At 32.0% G+C, this 16,501-nt stretch overlaps 1 protein-coding gene across 1 annotated transcript in view; it reads left to right on the forward strand.

Annotated features, from left to right (window-relative positions):
* The first annotated feature begins 12,837 nt into the window (after window positions 1–12,837).
* LOC115877591 (probable cytochrome P450 4d14) overlaps window positions 12,838–16,501 on the forward strand; it is a 48,342-nt gene continuing 44,678 nt past the window's right edge. The window contains exon 1 of the mRNA XM_030893838.1: window positions 12,838–13,080. Coding sequence (XP_030749698.1) covers window positions 12,921–13,080 — 160 coding nt within the window. The 5' untranslated portion in view covers window positions 12,838–12,920. The remainder of the gene's footprint in view (window positions 13,081–16,501) is intronic.

The raw sequence follows: 16,501 nt of genomic DNA on the forward strand, positions 1-16,501 counted from the left end.
TATTTACGGATTGTCTCTAATTAGATTCCCAATCTTAGTAATGGTGTTTAGACTTTGACCACGGCACATAAAACAATCGGCACGCCAACTCTACTCAGATTCCATTGTTTAAAATTTCTATAAAATTTGACCTTGTCGGCGCCATTATGGTTTCCTAGTCAGGGCCGGATTAAAACGTATCAAAAAATTTCTCAGAAAATACGAAAGGGTCGTATTAAAAAATTACTGTAATTGACTGAAACTGAATTTTATTTACAATACTTTTGTCCAAACAAATGAATCGTTAATCGCGCATACTTCTCGAAAAGTAAAAATGAAAAAATCAATTAAATATTTCTCTATAGAGAATAGACAATTAACTTATTTTCTATATCCTCTTTTTATTTATTTTTATAATTTTATTTAAATTAATAATATAATTATTTCTAAATTTAATGTTGAATGTCTAGATACAACATTAAATTTTACTAAATATTTAACATTTTAATCTTGCTAATATTTTATATACATATAGGGTGAGTCTTGAATAAGTGCAAATATTTTCAGGGGTGGTATATTTCGACCCCAGGAACACGTTTATGATTTTTTTTCGCTAAAAAAAGATATTGAAAATCGTGCATTTTCTTTTAACTTCCCTGTATATTTTTCGAAAACTTTTTAGAACTGCCTGTCCACCGCAAATTTTCCCACGGTATAATTTCTTAATCTCTGATATTACCATAGTTACGGCTTTAATCTATGGTTGCGGCACTAAAAGGGATGCAAATACAGAAAAAATCCGGTGGCTCTCAACTCAACATTTAAAAAAAAATATTACAATTATTTAAGACTCACCCTGTATATAAGTTTGTTAACATTTAATATAGATGCTGAACTTGTATATTTTTAATTAGATCTTTCTATTTAGCTGAATGTCCTAATGTATACTACTGTTTTTTTAACTAAAATATGTTAAAATAATTAATCACATATGTATATACATACCTAATCGGATCTCTAGGAAACAGAAAGAAACTTTTATTGCAGTTTAGTCCTCTACTCGGGCAGTTTTTTGCTGCACAACTTCGCCCAGGCATTTTAAAAACACGTAAAAATTAACGATTTAAAAATGTTCAGAAATACAAAAATAAATTATATAACACAAGAAACGAAAATAAACTAGAAAAACCAAATATATAACACAATAAACAAAAATAAAACAACAACTATAAAATATAACTCAATAAATAAACAAAATAAATTAATTCGTACGCTACTGACTCGAATCAGCCGAAAGTGTGCGCAGTCGATGAAAGAAACTACGACACTGGTTACTTTCTGTTGATGGAAACCCTAATGGCGGCGTGCGCGACGGTATGCGCGTAGCGTTCCCGCCAAAGAGAGTTAGCCTGCCGTGTGATTTATATGCCGTGCTTTGACTGTGTCTTTCTGTGTCCTCTTTAAGAATGCAAAATTTAATCTTAATATCCTTGATTGAGGTATAATAATAGAACTGTTTTAGGTGATGGTTTAAATAATACCAATATCTCTGTACAAAATATTAGAAAAAAAATGTCCTATGTGTAATTTTATCAGTAGGTTTAAAGATGACTATGAACATTTTAAATGGTATCATAATATTAGTGTTAAAACAAATTACATGAACTTTTCCTCAGCAGAACAATTTAATTCATAATTTTCTCAAAATAAAAAAGTATAATATTTGAATTCAAAAATTAGTTATTTTTTATGCAAGACGATAAAATGGTATTTTATCGTCGACCAAAAAGATTAATTCACGAGCGATGAAATCGGTGTGAATTAATCTTTCGTGGGTTGGCATTGGTTTCTATGTAATTTGACAAATAAATGAAATGTAAATGAAGCTGTCTCTTTAGTTGCCAGTTTTGAGTGAATATTTTTTAATTCTCTTTCGTGTCGATCAGGGGCGCATATACGGGAGGGGTAATGGGGGTAATTACCCCTCCCAGAAAGAAATTAATTTATTTTAATTATTTCTTTCGAAAATCGACTGTGAGACAGGAAATTGTAGAGAGAAACAAGCCCTATAACATAGGATACAACATTTTAATGAACAGTGCTTTCCATAAAATCAATAAAATGAAAAATATACGAAATAATATACATGTACTGATTTCTTTCGAAAATCGACAACTATGAAACTATGAACTCTTCCCTGACACAAACGATACATTGTGAAACAGGAAATTATAGAGAGAAACAAGCCCTATAATATAGGATACAACATTTTAATAAAAAGTTCTTTCCATAAAATCAATAAAATGAAAAATATAGGAAATAATATACATGTACTGATTTCTTTCGGAAATCGACAACTATGAAATTATGAACCCTTCCCGGACACAAACGGTACATTGTGAGACAGGAAATTGAAGAGAGAAACAAGCCTTATAACATAGGATACAATATTTTAATGAACAGTGCTTTCCATAAAATCAATAAAATGAAAAATATACGAAATAATATACATGTACTGATTTCTTTCGAAAATCGACAACTATGAAACTATGATCCCTTCTCGGACACAAACGGTACATTGTGTAAATTGTAGAGAGAAACATGCCTTATAACATAGGATACAACATTTTAATGAACAGTGCTTTCCATAAAATCAATATAATAAAAATATACGAAATAATATACATGTACTGATTTCTTTCGAAAACCGACAACTATGAAACTATGAACCCTTCCCGGACACAAACGGTACATTGTGAGACAGGAAGTTGTAGAGAAAAACAAGCCTTTTAACATAGGATACAACATTTTAATGAACAGTGCTTTCCATAAAATCAATAAAATGAATAATATACGAAATAATATACATGTACTGGTTTCTTTTGAAAATCGACAACTATGAAAATATGATCCCTTCCCGGACACAAACGGTACATTGTGAGGCAGAAAATTGTAGAGAGAAACAAGCCCTATAACATAGGATACAACATTTTAATGAATGGTTGTTTCCATAAAATCAATAAAATAAAAAATATACGAAATAATATACATGAATTGATTTCTCTCGAAAATCGACAACGATGAAACTATGAACCCTTCCCGGACACAAACGGTACATTGTGAGACAGGAAGTTGTAGAGAGAAACGAGCCCTGTAACATAGGATACATTTTAATGAACAATGCTTTCCATAAGATCAATAAAATGAAAAATATACGAAATAATATACATGTACTGATTTCTTATGAAACTATGAACCCTTCCCGGACACAAACGGTACAGTGTGAAACAAGAAATTATAGAGAGAAACAAGCCCTATACAGGGGCGCATATACGGGAGGGGTAATGGGAGTAAAACCCCTCCCAGAAAGAAATTAAATAATAAGGTGAAATTTGGTATAAAATCAAATTGATTATGAATTTAACAGAATATCCAAACCAATCCAAGTAGATTTTTTCCACAGTTACAATACCTTCCAACAAAAATTTAATTCAAATTTAGTACTTTTTTGAATATTCACACTACCCCTCCCAGACTCAATCTCTAGATGCGCCACTGGTGTCGATTGCTGATTGAATTGGAGCCAGAAATGGCTCAAAACGAAATAAATAAATTACCAACAGATATTCAGACTGAGGCGACAAACGCCATATCCAAACTACTTCTATTTAAATCCCGAATAACATGAAAAAATGGAAGCAATTAAAAAACGTGCGAGAGGAAATAAAGTTATTAACCTATCCTCGCTGTTAAAGTATCATTTAATCTACCTTTGCGGTTAAAGTACTATTTTATCTACTATTTTTGATAGATATATGGCAATTTTAACAGTTGCTATGGAAAAAAGTAAATAAATATATTTCTAGATGGTTTGACTAACGTTCACTCTGAATAAAATGCAGTGGAAATTAAGATCTAGTAGCTTGTCACAAGTTTTTATTAAAGTATCATATATTTTCATAAATAAAAATATTTGAATTTAAATTTTAAACAAATTTTAAATCTAGTAAATATTAGATTATAACAGAATAAACAACCTACACTAAAACGCCCAAAACTTGGTATTCATTTCACTTATTCTTACTTTATTTAGTTTTCTGATTACTATTAAGATCGTTCTAACAAAATAAACCAAATAACAATCAAACTTTAAATAAACCGTAAAAATAAACGTGTCTAGTTTAGCTGACGGCAACATTGTTGGGTATGCGAGTTAACTAGTGGGACGTAGAAGGGAGTATGCAGTTGTTCCTCTATTTTTCACCACTAATCTGTCTGACGAGACATAGGTCGTCAAAAACATAAAGATGGGTTGTCCTTTTCCGAAACAACGTAACATATAAATATGTTATTTATTTCTTAATACCGTATTTTGCATCGAATTGCGTCTTTTTGTTGTTAAATAAATGTATTTAACAAATATAAATAACAAAAACAGATTGAAATTTCAAAACATTACAAAAATACGTTGATTTATAAAATTACGGGTACTGGCCCTTAATCATACCAAGCTCGATTAAACTTAAAACTGTTTTCGTCATACTGTTTAAAGAAAAAATGATTGAATTACATTTTTTTAACCTTTAAAATTATTTGACATATTTAATGTAGGCCAGTGCGAGTAAAGAGGTTAAATATGACTCGTATCTAACATAGAGTTCAGATATTATGCCATTTTAATTAGTATTATGTTGATTATTTAAGATGACACAATACGATTTTTATATTGATTTAGAAATCATTAATAAAGCTATTAGTATTTAGAAATAAAAGATCCAAACTTATCCAATGTTTATTCTTTTGGTTCAAGATATATTATTCAGGACGGTACAATCACTATGATCTTAATAAGGAACATCGATTATACCGGGTTTTTCTCAAAAGTGGTCCACCTCTTTAACTTTTTTATTTTTTTGAGATAAAGAAACGAGATTTGGCACGTTAGTACCTATATGACACAAATCAGGATTAATTGACGTATTCAATTGTTTTCTGTCATTTCCTGTCAAAAAATTTAGTGGGTGTCATTTAAAACTCAAAATTTGTACTAGTCATTTCCTCTGAAAAAGGAAGTGACCGAAAACAACTGAATACGTTAATCAATCTTGATTTGTGTCATATACTAACGCATCAAATCTGGTTTTTTTATCTTAAAAAATAAAAAAGGTATAGCGGTGTACCTACTAAACAGGGCCGGATCTACCTACGGGCTGTTTGTGCTGCAGCCCAGGGCCCCGAAGCTACAAGGGGCCCCCAGGCCCCGCAAAAAACAATAGACCCATAGGTGGGAACTGTTGAATCGTGAAATAAAATTAAAATTCAGGTTAAAAGTTTAAGCCAGACAAGATGGCCTTGCCACTATGATGCTGTCAAAGCCTTAAAAAATAATTATGATTATGAATTTCATCGAAAATGTAGTTGAGAAAGTTGATTTCTGGAAAGAGGCACGAAATTTATTCAATAAAATGGCGAAACTCGAGACTGCAATTTTGATTATCTTTTGGGAAGAAGTTTTGGAGAGATTTCATTTAGTTAATAAAACAATACAGAGCCCTGGTTTAGACCATAAAATAATAAATACAAGAAGAAGTGTCAAGTCAATGTTAAATTATGGAAACAGCGTGGCTGCCTGGGTAACTAATTTTCAGATATGGCGGCTGGGACATTTGACATGACATAGACACTTCATTGACATGACAATTTCAATTTTATGAAATTTATTTCCGTTTCCGGTTTTTGATGGCGGGCTGTTCAGGAGGTTTAAATGAGGGTTAATATACTTTTTACTTTTTCTAGTAGTAAATAATACAACAAAATTACTCAAAAATATTTATTTGGAATTTAGAACAATGTAAATATGCAAATCAACACAATTAAAGAGCTATAAACCCATAAACTACTGTATCAATATCAAAATATTTAAATAACATCAGAGATGCTGTGTTAAAGTGAAATAGTAAAGTAACAATGCACTGACTTACAGAAACTTGAAGATAAATAAATGTTTTCACAGCTTCACGGGCGTAAAACTAACTGGAAGCAAGAAAAAGACAACAGGAACCCACGCAAAACCTGGAATCAAAAAAAAAATATGTAAAAAAAACATAAATATAGGTACATAAGACTGTTGTGAATTAAATCAAACAGGACTTGAATGAAAATAAAATGAATAAAAAATATGATACACATATGATATACATGATATGATATACATCTAATACCTCATTTGTATTTTAAAAATAATCTACATACATAGCATTATTGCTATGAAAATACATAATAGGTACCTATGTGATATGTAATTACGCATTTCTGTTCATCTTGTAGATAATTAATGTAGGCTAATAATAGGTAGTTCAATAATCATAATTTACCTTGTGTAACTTGCTTTCAATTGCTCAAAATCACCGATCAGTCTTTAAAGTAGAGATACGGAAAAATCCTTGGTAAAGAATATCCCAAGATCCTTGGATCTAAAGCTAAAAAAATATAAAAACAGTTAATATATTACCTATTTTTACATATAATATGGCCCATACCTACTACACGCAGAAACGTCGATTTCATTATTTTCTTCATGTAATTAATACCATATATACTTTATTAAAGTGTTAACAAGGAACTTTATATCAAAAAACATCTTTGTACTTATAAATTTCAGACGAAATATCATAAACAAACTTCCAATCAAATCTAAAACGGCAAAAATTAAAATGGCGCCCGACCTTGCCAGAGGCCTCGGGAGTTGACACCGTTGACACATGGCTGACACACAGACAAAAGAAGAGGGCGCCGACGTGCATGAAAATGTTCCGTAATTGAAATTGACAGAAATCATATAGAAATATTCAGATTTTTGTCTAGGACAGTCTAGAAGGCCATGCTTTCTGCCTGGGTAAGACCGCGCCAGAACTGTTTCCAATTTTCCGGTTTACTGTCACCCCCCTGGTTTAGACATTTGTGAAGGCAACAAGTTAATTGTTTCTTTAAAAGACTTTGTGAGCAACATAAGACATCAATCAGATCAAATGTTACAGGAATACGACGAAAAAGCTAAAAAATTAAGTACTAGTGTAATAATAGACTAGAATTACATAAACAAGAGACGCATTACCCCAAAATTTTCAGATAAGTCTACAGGTGAATTCTCAGTATACGGCGCAGAAAGATTTAAAGAGACACGTTAAAAGTTGCGTTGGATAAGCTGATTATGGATTTAAATAAAAGGAGACAAGTCTATGAGACATATAGCAAAAAATTCAAATTTTTAATGGATTTGCAAGACAAAAATATCGAAAACATAGATTTGGAAATTGCACGTCATATTATTGATTACTATCCCGATGACGTAGACGAGCATTTAGTGAATGAGTGCATTCAATTAAAATCGTACTTACTCCAATCTATGTCTGAGTTTACACCTCTTGCAGTGACATTTTTATGCTCATGTATGAAAATAAACTTATTAACATGTTCCCTAACTGCTATACCATTTTAAAGATTTTTTTAACATTGCCAATCACTAGCTGTGAAGCAGAACGCTCCTTCTCCAAGATGTCCTATGTAGAAAATAAATATAGGACAACAATGTCGAACCATCGACTAAATAATTTATCACTTCTTTCCATAAATTGTGATTTAACAAAAGACCATCAAAAGACTTGGAATGTGATGACCAAATAACTGTCAATTTCTGTGACTACAACCTATCAATTTCTTTTACTAATTCATAATAAGTAAATAAATAAAATTGTTTTATTGTTTTTTTTATATTCTTATTAAATATCACTATTTCGGTTTCTCTCTCACCCAAAGTTTGCCTGGAAGAGATTGCTACCACAGCAATAAGGTCGCCTTTTGTACAACTAATACTTGCGTAGATTTAAGTAACATTTATGTTACTTAAATCCACATATCACAAATACCGAAGTCTACAGCAGAATAGGCAGAGAAAGAGAATTGCTCAATATAATAAAAATAAGAAAAACATCATACTTAGGGCATATATTGAGAAATGAAAAATACCACGTCTTACAATTGATAGTTAAGGGTAAGATTGAAGGAAAGAGAGGTCTCGGCAGGAAGAAACTCTCTTGATTGAGAAACATCAGAAACTGGACTCACCTAACTTTTGAAGAACTTATAAGGAGAGAATCGTGAAGATTTTGCCAATGTGATCGCCAACCTCCACGAAAGAGACGGCACGTAAAGAAGAAGAAAAATAATATATCAATATAGAAACAGTTTTTTGATATGGCTATTAGTTGAGTACTTATGTAGGCCTCTAAGTAGTTTCAGCCCAGGGCCCCAAAAATTCACGATCCGCCCCTGCTACTAAAAAAACCTAAACCAGTCCCATTTGAGTTTCAACAACAAAATTTATTGAAGTGAAACTTCTTTACTCGTGATGGGAGTAAAATTTCAAGGTCGTGACACACCACGGCCTTGACACGACATTACCTTGACCATGCCTTGACGCACGAGCTAGCGAGAAAAAAAGTGGTAAGGATCGCGAAAACACTGAAAAACATTTGATTTAAAGCTAAGAAAAGCTTTATAATAAACTTGATATCTACTGTACAGGGTGGCTCGAATTCGACGCTCATCATTGGGATTTCGGAAACCGTAAGAGATACAGGATCGGTTAAATGGAGGCAAAGTTGCGCAATTTGATGCTCAATAAAATGCCGTATTGCATTTTTATTTTTTATTTTTTTTGCATAAAATATTCCGGTGATGGAATTTTCTGTACGAAACGTCGGTAAATATCAAAGTGACTATATATAGTGTTTTAAGAGTGATAAAAGGATTTAATTAAATTGAAAAAAAATCAGGTCCGTATTTAAAAAAATTAAGTTGATGATGGTCGCCAGAAGCCGAAACGTCATGGTCAATATTTAATCACACAGAGTTATAGAGCAGAAAAAGTGGCCAGGAAAATGTGTTTTTCATTTTAAGTTATCTTAACAAATAAAGCCAGGAAACAATAGAAAACAAAATTGAAAATTCCGTTTTTTTTCGAATATAATCGGAAGTATTCGGAATTTTTCAAAATGCAATACGGCATTTTATTGAGCATCAAATTGCGCAACTTTGCCTCTATTTAACCGATTTTGCATCCCTTACGGTTTCCGAAATCCCAATGATGAGCGTCGAATTCAAGCCACCCTGTACCTGGGTACCTCTGGTTCTGGTTCTGGTTCTCTTCTCTGGGTGTGTGCTAGGAAGTAAAATTTCTTGCATATTTTCATCGATAGGTTTGTAGCTTTTGAATGACGGTCTAGCATTTAGCTCATTTGCTAGCTCAAAATTAGAATTATTAGAGTTAAGCAACTTGCATTATTTCAAACCAATAATCAACGAAAATATTCTTATAATTTAACAAAATTACTGTAAATCACTATAAATACAAATTGTTCGATATGTTCAAAATTTGTTCACTTCTTAATTAAACTTCTTGAAAATTCTATTTATATTAAAACAGCATTATACATATGTCACTTTTTCAAGCATGTCCTTAGCATGTTACTAAGCATGTTACTAAGTATGTTACTAAGCATGTTAATAAGCATGTTACTAAGAATTTTTACTACAAATATGCGTACATGGTGCACATACAATTTTTGTATATTTATATATAATTGAATTAATATTAATTTTTTAAATTAAATTAATAATTTAATATTTTAATTTTTTATTAAGAAATTGCTTTATTGTCATAAAAAAATTTTACAATTTTGTTGACAAAGCTTAAAAAAAAAGAATATAAAAAACATACAAAACTTCACTTAACAATAGAAAAACATATAAAACTAACAGCAAACATACAAAACTAAAACAATACTTTATACAATTATAGAAATTGTACATTGTCAAAAATTTATTTAATTAAATATAAATAAAATATAAACATACATGTAAATAAACAACTGTATATAATGTCAATACTAAATTTAAATGGATAGAAAACAAAATCATTTCTAAATTTAGTGAATGTGTGTTAAATTTAGAACCCTAGATATTAATAAAAAAATCGTTAACCGCGTAAAAGGCTTTCTCCAGTAAGTATGATCTCAAGGCTCTGCGAAATGCAGGAAAGGATGAAATGGAATTAATTTCAGATGGCAGATGATAGTGCATTTTTTTTTGCATTGTACAATTGGGAACTCTTTACTAACTCAGAGTGAGGGGTTGGCAGATACATGTTATGCTCTGCGTTCCTAATTGGATAGCCATGAACTGGCTCTAGAGAAATACTCGATACGTGCTTGCGAACTAGGCAGACGGATTCGAGTATGAATAGGGAAGGAAGAGTTAATATTTTATATCTTCTAAACAAGTCCCGGCAGTGAGCACAACTGGTTAGCCTCAGTGAATATCGCACAGCTCTCTTTTGTAATTTGAAGATACGCTCAAATTGAGTCGCACAACACGCACCCCAGAATGGAAGTGCGTATCGGAGATGCGACTCATAAAGGGCATAATAGACTGTCCTAGATGTTGACAAATTAAGCACATTAGCAACTGATCTAAGTGCGAAACAGGCAGAACTTAATTTTTTAGCTAAAGCATCGATGTGCAAATCCCATTTTAAATAGTTGTCCACAACAAGGCCTAAAAATTTCACAGAATCAACGACGTCAATGGTGGTATTATCAAGTTGAAAAGGTAGCAACGTACTTTTATATGATAAGACTTTAGTTTTAGAGACGTTGAGACACAGATAATTAGAATCGCACCATGTTTTTATGTTGATTAAGTCACTGGAAATGGTTCTATGAAGTGCCGTGGTGTCCGGGCTGCTCCATGTGAAACAAGTATCATCCGCGAAGAGACAGATTTTACCACTGATGTCCAGACTAGCAATATCGTTGATAAACAACAGAAACAAAATAGGACCTAGCACTGAGCCCTGAGGTACTCCGCATTCTATTGGCTTGCAAGAAGACACAGTCTTATCAACCCTCACACGCTGGTTTCTGTTGTTAAGGTAGGACTTAAACCATTCAAGAGGCGTTCCCCTGATACCATAGTACTGCAATTTGTTAGTTAGGATGTTATGATTAACACAATCGAAAGCTTTCGAGAAATCACAGAAAATTGTTGCTGTAACGGGACGGTTGTTCAGACTGGAGTATACATTATTAAACAGCGAAAACATAGCGTCATTTGTACATTTGTTACTCAAGAACCCAAACTGAAAGGGGGTGAGTATTTTGTATTTTAGAAGAAATGATACAAGCCTCTTTTTAACCAGTCTCTCCATGATCTTCGATAACGTGGGAAGGAGTGCAATTGGACGATAGTTGGAAGCTTGCTCTTTATCACCTCCTTTATGCAAAGGAATAATTATCGCCGACTTAAGGCAATTTGGAAAAGCACCATCTTCAAATGACATATTAATTAAGGCTGAAAGATGGTTTAATGTACATTCCGGCATACTAGAGAACATTTTAAGAGTAAGTCCGTCAGTCCCTGCTGAAGATTTATTTTAATATCATTTAATGTATTATGCGAGCTCTGCCAACCCCACAGGCGTAAGGAAGAAACTGTGCAAATTAACATTATAGTCAGAGAGAAATGATAGAGGATCAAGGGAGGGTGAGATAGTATTCACTATATTCTTCGCCACATTTACAAAGTAATTGTTTAGGTCCTCAGGTGAAGTTGAGGTTATGTTGGACGAAGAAACCTTACTCCTCAAGTCATTCACAATCGACCATGTTTCTTTGGCAATATTACCGGACTCAGTCAACCTCCTATTGTAATAGATGTCCTTGGCGGCTTTTATAGTCTTATGGTAAATTTTCCTGTAAAGTTTCACGTACTCGTGAAAGAAGACACTATCCGAGAATTTTTTTAGGTGAATAAAGAGCGCATGTTTTTTGCAGATGTACGTAGGCCCTTAATAGTCCAGGGTTTATGATGTTTAATTTTGACAGGCCTGAGAGGAAAGGCTTTGGATGCCAGACCAGATAATGTTTGTGTAAATCTGGAAACTTCAGTGTCTACATCACCAGAGATGACATGCCAATCTGTTGTTAGACAAAGCTGCTTAAAATTTATAAAGTTTTTTTCCGAAAAAATACGTCCTAATTTACGAAAAGTGTTTCTACTCTCGGATTTTATGGAAAATTTTGTTAATACTCCTTCATGATCAGAGAAGCCTGAGTTCAACACAGTACAGTCAACCAATTCTGGATCAAAGGATGACACGACATAGTCTATAGTACTAGAACAAGTTCTAGTGATTCTTGTTGGTGCATTAACATGCATTACTACACCAAAAGTCTCGAAGATAGACTGGAGAGATACCCGAGCATCACACACACTGGAGAAGTCAATATTAAGGTCACCACACAAGATCAACCTGCTATTCACAGGCAGGGACTCTAGCAAACTCAGTAATTTCTGAAAGAACATATGCATATCTGCGTCAGGTGTTCTATAAATACAAACAATATAGAGGTCATAAGCAATGTGGTAGATGATAGAAAATTCAAACATTTTCTCGGCTAATAAGTGATCAAATTTTGTTATTGCCGTAAGGTTTTTGTTGGTAGACATTATCATAGTACCTCCATGAGATAAATTACTTCTATTAAATCTAGCTATTGTTGTGTAATTTTTCACAAATTTTCACAATTTTTTATATTTCTCTCTCTGTCTTTATTTTCTTTTGGTATTTTTCTGTCATTAACTATTATCCCAACGCGCTACAAAGACCGAAACAAAAATTAAAATGTTTTGCATCGCACGGTATAAAATCATCGAAAAATAAAATATGTGCGTAAAAAGTATTAAAGTAACCCGAAATGGAATGAATACATTAATATATTTGAAAAGTGAAGCACAATACAGCGACAGTTGTGTTTTGATATTTTTAATCACACATTTATTAGGATATTGCTCACTCATTTACTGTGCTCGGTACTATTGCCATGCCATCTACTGTTATTATTTTCGTGTTTGTAATAATTTTAATAGTCTGGTGGTATAGCAGTAAAATTAGACGGAATGGAAAGTACCTTCGAAATATTCCAGGACCAACACCAGTGCCCATTTTTGGAAATACGATTGAACTTTTATCAGGAACTCAAGGTAATCTATTAATTTGGAAATAATAAAGAGACCACCTATAAAACATTATTTAAAAAATACAAAAACACTGCTAATTTTATTATATTTAGTTATTTAAACATTGGAAATTATTTTGATTTAAATAAAAATTTGGAATTCCATATTCTTTTTTTAATATCAATTTTTTAATGTCTATAAAGTCAGTTTATAATCATCTGCTGATGATGCTAACATGGTTAGCAAAACGCGCGTCCAGTGTAAAAGTAAAAGTGTTTTGGTGTATTGTGGTGATTTAGTGTTTTTATTTTGTGGTCTATAAAGATTCTTAAAACTTTTGAAACATTTCATTATATTGCAAAATTAGGCCAGCAAGCAAGGGTTTAAGGGTCCGAATTCTGAGCACCTGCACCGATTAACGTGAAATTTTAACAGTAATAGCAATATACATAAATATGTAAGAAACAAAATTTATATAGTAACGATGTGTGTTATCACCCTGGGGATGTGTTCTCGGGGGTGAAAAATAAATCACCCATTTTAATTGCAAAAATCAATAAAAGGATTAATTTTAAGCAAAAAATGTTCTATAACGTTTTTTCAGAAAATTAGTATTTTCCTGGTTATTTAGGATTGAAAATGTTGATTTTACATCTAGACTGCATATTTTTCTGCAATTTTTTATAAATAACCCGAAAATCTTGCGTTTTATTGCAATACTCATATAAAGCAAAAATGAAGCTTTTGGAATAACTAAACGATTCATTATTAGAGTTATCAATCTGTAAAAGTGATTTTTTATTTTTCAAAAACTAAATTGCATTTTACCGTAAAATAATGGCGAAAGAACACATTTTTTTTGAAGAAAATGGGTATGACCGTTTTTAAAGTACTTGAAAAGACCTTTTAATTTTTTTTTAAAGTTCGTAGCTCAAAAACTCGCGGAGTTAGGATAAAAGTAGAATGGTCACCTCATTATTTCGGAAAAAAAATCTCAATCATAAAAATCAAAAACTAAGCGTAACACATGTACAGGTGGCTATATTTAGATACAACACCGGGCTCTGCAAGTTCGCGCGGTTTAGAATGCCTAAATTTGGAAAAAAGTTGAAAATAATGAACATTTTTTATTAACTATTTATAAAAATAAATGATTTTTTTTGACAATTCTCAAAAACTAAGCAAGATAAAAAATGCAACAGAATAAAATTGTCTGTAAAAGTGATTTTTTATTTTTCAAAAACTAAATTGCATTTTACCGTAAAATAATGGCGAAAGAACACATTTTTTTTGAAGAAAATAGGTATGATCGTTTTTAAAGTACTTGAAAAGACCTTTTAATTTTTTTTTAAAGTTCGTAGCTCAAAAACTCGCGGAGTTAGGATAAAAGTAGAATGGTCACCTCATTATTTCGGAAAAAAAATCTCAATCATAAAAATCAAAAACTAAGCGTAACACATGTACAGGTGGCTATATTTAGATACTAACACCGGGCTCTGCAAGTTCGCGCGGTTTAGAATGCCTAAATTTGGAAAAAAGTTGAAAATAATGAACATTTTTTATTAACTATTTATAAAAATAAATGAATTTTTTTGACAATTCTCAAAAACTAAGCAAGATAAAAAATGCAACAGAATAAAATTGAAGGTATTTTTTTGCAATATTTTTACTCGCTTTCAATTTTTTGTAGATCTCTTTATTTCGTAGATATTACGTTTTTTTAGTTTGACTTGCGTGTAAGGACCACCTTCTTTGAATCCTTAAAACCCAAAAATCTCGTAAAAATGAAGAGTTCAAGACTGTTTAACTATAATAGAGGTTAATTTGTAGCTCGTGTAATTTCCTACAAATTGATTTTTTATTTTTATGATTTCAGTCATTGATTTTGTTGTTATTTTTTTCCGAAAAAAAAATAAGGTGACCATTTTATTTTTATCATAACACCACGGGTTTTTGAGCTAAAATACCTTTTAAAAAGGGCATTTAAAAGATCTTTTCAAGCACTTTAAAAACGGACATATTCATTTTCTTAAAAGGTTGCAATTTAGTTTTCGAAAAATAAAAAATCACTTTGCCAGAGTGATAACTCGGCTATTATTACACCTACGCTACGGTAATCAACAAAATGAATCGTTTCGTTATTCCAAAAGCTTCATTTTTGATTCATACGAGTTTTCCGATAAAACGCAAGGTTTTCGAGTTATTTATAAAAAATGGCAGAAAAATATGCAGTTTTTAGATGAAAAATCAACATTTTCAATCCTAAATAACTCTAAAAATATTAATTTTCTGAAAAAATGTTATAGAACATTTTTTGCTTAGAATTAATCCCTTTAATCGTTTTTGCAATTAAAATGGGTGATTAATTTTTCACCCCCGAAAAGGGGTGGCACTCACCTCCAGGGTAACATCGCTTCTATAATTCAGTGTTAAAATTTCACGTCAATCGGTGCGGGTGTCAAGAATTCGGATGTAACACCCAATTTTTATCCTCGCTTTCTGGCCTAATTATTAGATATTTATGCATTGGCTATGATATACAGGGTGTTTCAAAAAACATGTACCATCACTCGTAGGAAGAGTCCTCAAGTAAAAGTACTGATTTATTTCGTACCTACAGGAGGTTAAAGCAGGGTTGGAAAAAATCATGATTTTTTTTAAAAAAATCAAAAAAATCAGATTTTTTTAAATTTAAATCAGATATTTTTGATTTAAATCAGATTTTTTTGATTTTAATTCAAAACAAAATTTAAATCGGATTTCCAAGTGACTAGGACTTATTTCCAATTAAAATAATATCCCAAATGGCTAAATCTTTATAACTCTGCCCGATACCGATATCATTAACATTCTACGGCGCGTTTCGGTTTTCCACATCGGTCACCAATATATTCCGCAAAAAAAGTCGCTCGCTTCAGATCAAAAGGATTTTTAGTATTGAAAATACTTCTGGCCGCGTTTATATGGGACCCATCTTTGAAAAAACGACATGCTAGAAGCAACATGGGTTCAATAACCTGCCTGTCAACACGTACTTAAGTTGATAGAGCCAGCGTCTAGGGCAAGGTCGAGTCTGGACCGGCGGATAAAGAAAGCGATATTATTTTAAAAGAAAATATGTCAAGGCATGGGTTGTTAGGTACAGTTTGGCTATTTTAATCTAACTATTTCCGTATGAGAAAGGGGCAAATTATACGAGAAAGAGCAGAATCACATAAATAATAAATTTAGACTAATTACCATATTTTTTTATATGATTATAATTTTTTTAATTATCAACTTAGGACAAAGAAAAAGCTTGCATGGTTTCCACCGCCAACAGGCGTTAAGACAAATGAATCCAAGGCGTTGTCAAATATTTATTGGGATAAGTTGATAAGTTTTGTCGTGATCCTGGATTGGACCACCGTCGTCACCAATCTTGTAGTCGCTGCCACCAAATGTT

The sequence above is a fragment of the Sitophilus oryzae genome, unplaced genomic scaffold (assembly GCF_002938485.1).
Source record: "Sitophilus oryzae breed Bouriz unplaced genomic scaffold, Soryzae_2.0 scaffold_1494_pilon_pilon, whole genome shotgun sequence".
NCBI lineage: Eukaryota > Metazoa > Arthropoda > Insecta > Coleoptera > Curculionidae > Sitophilus > Sitophilus oryzae.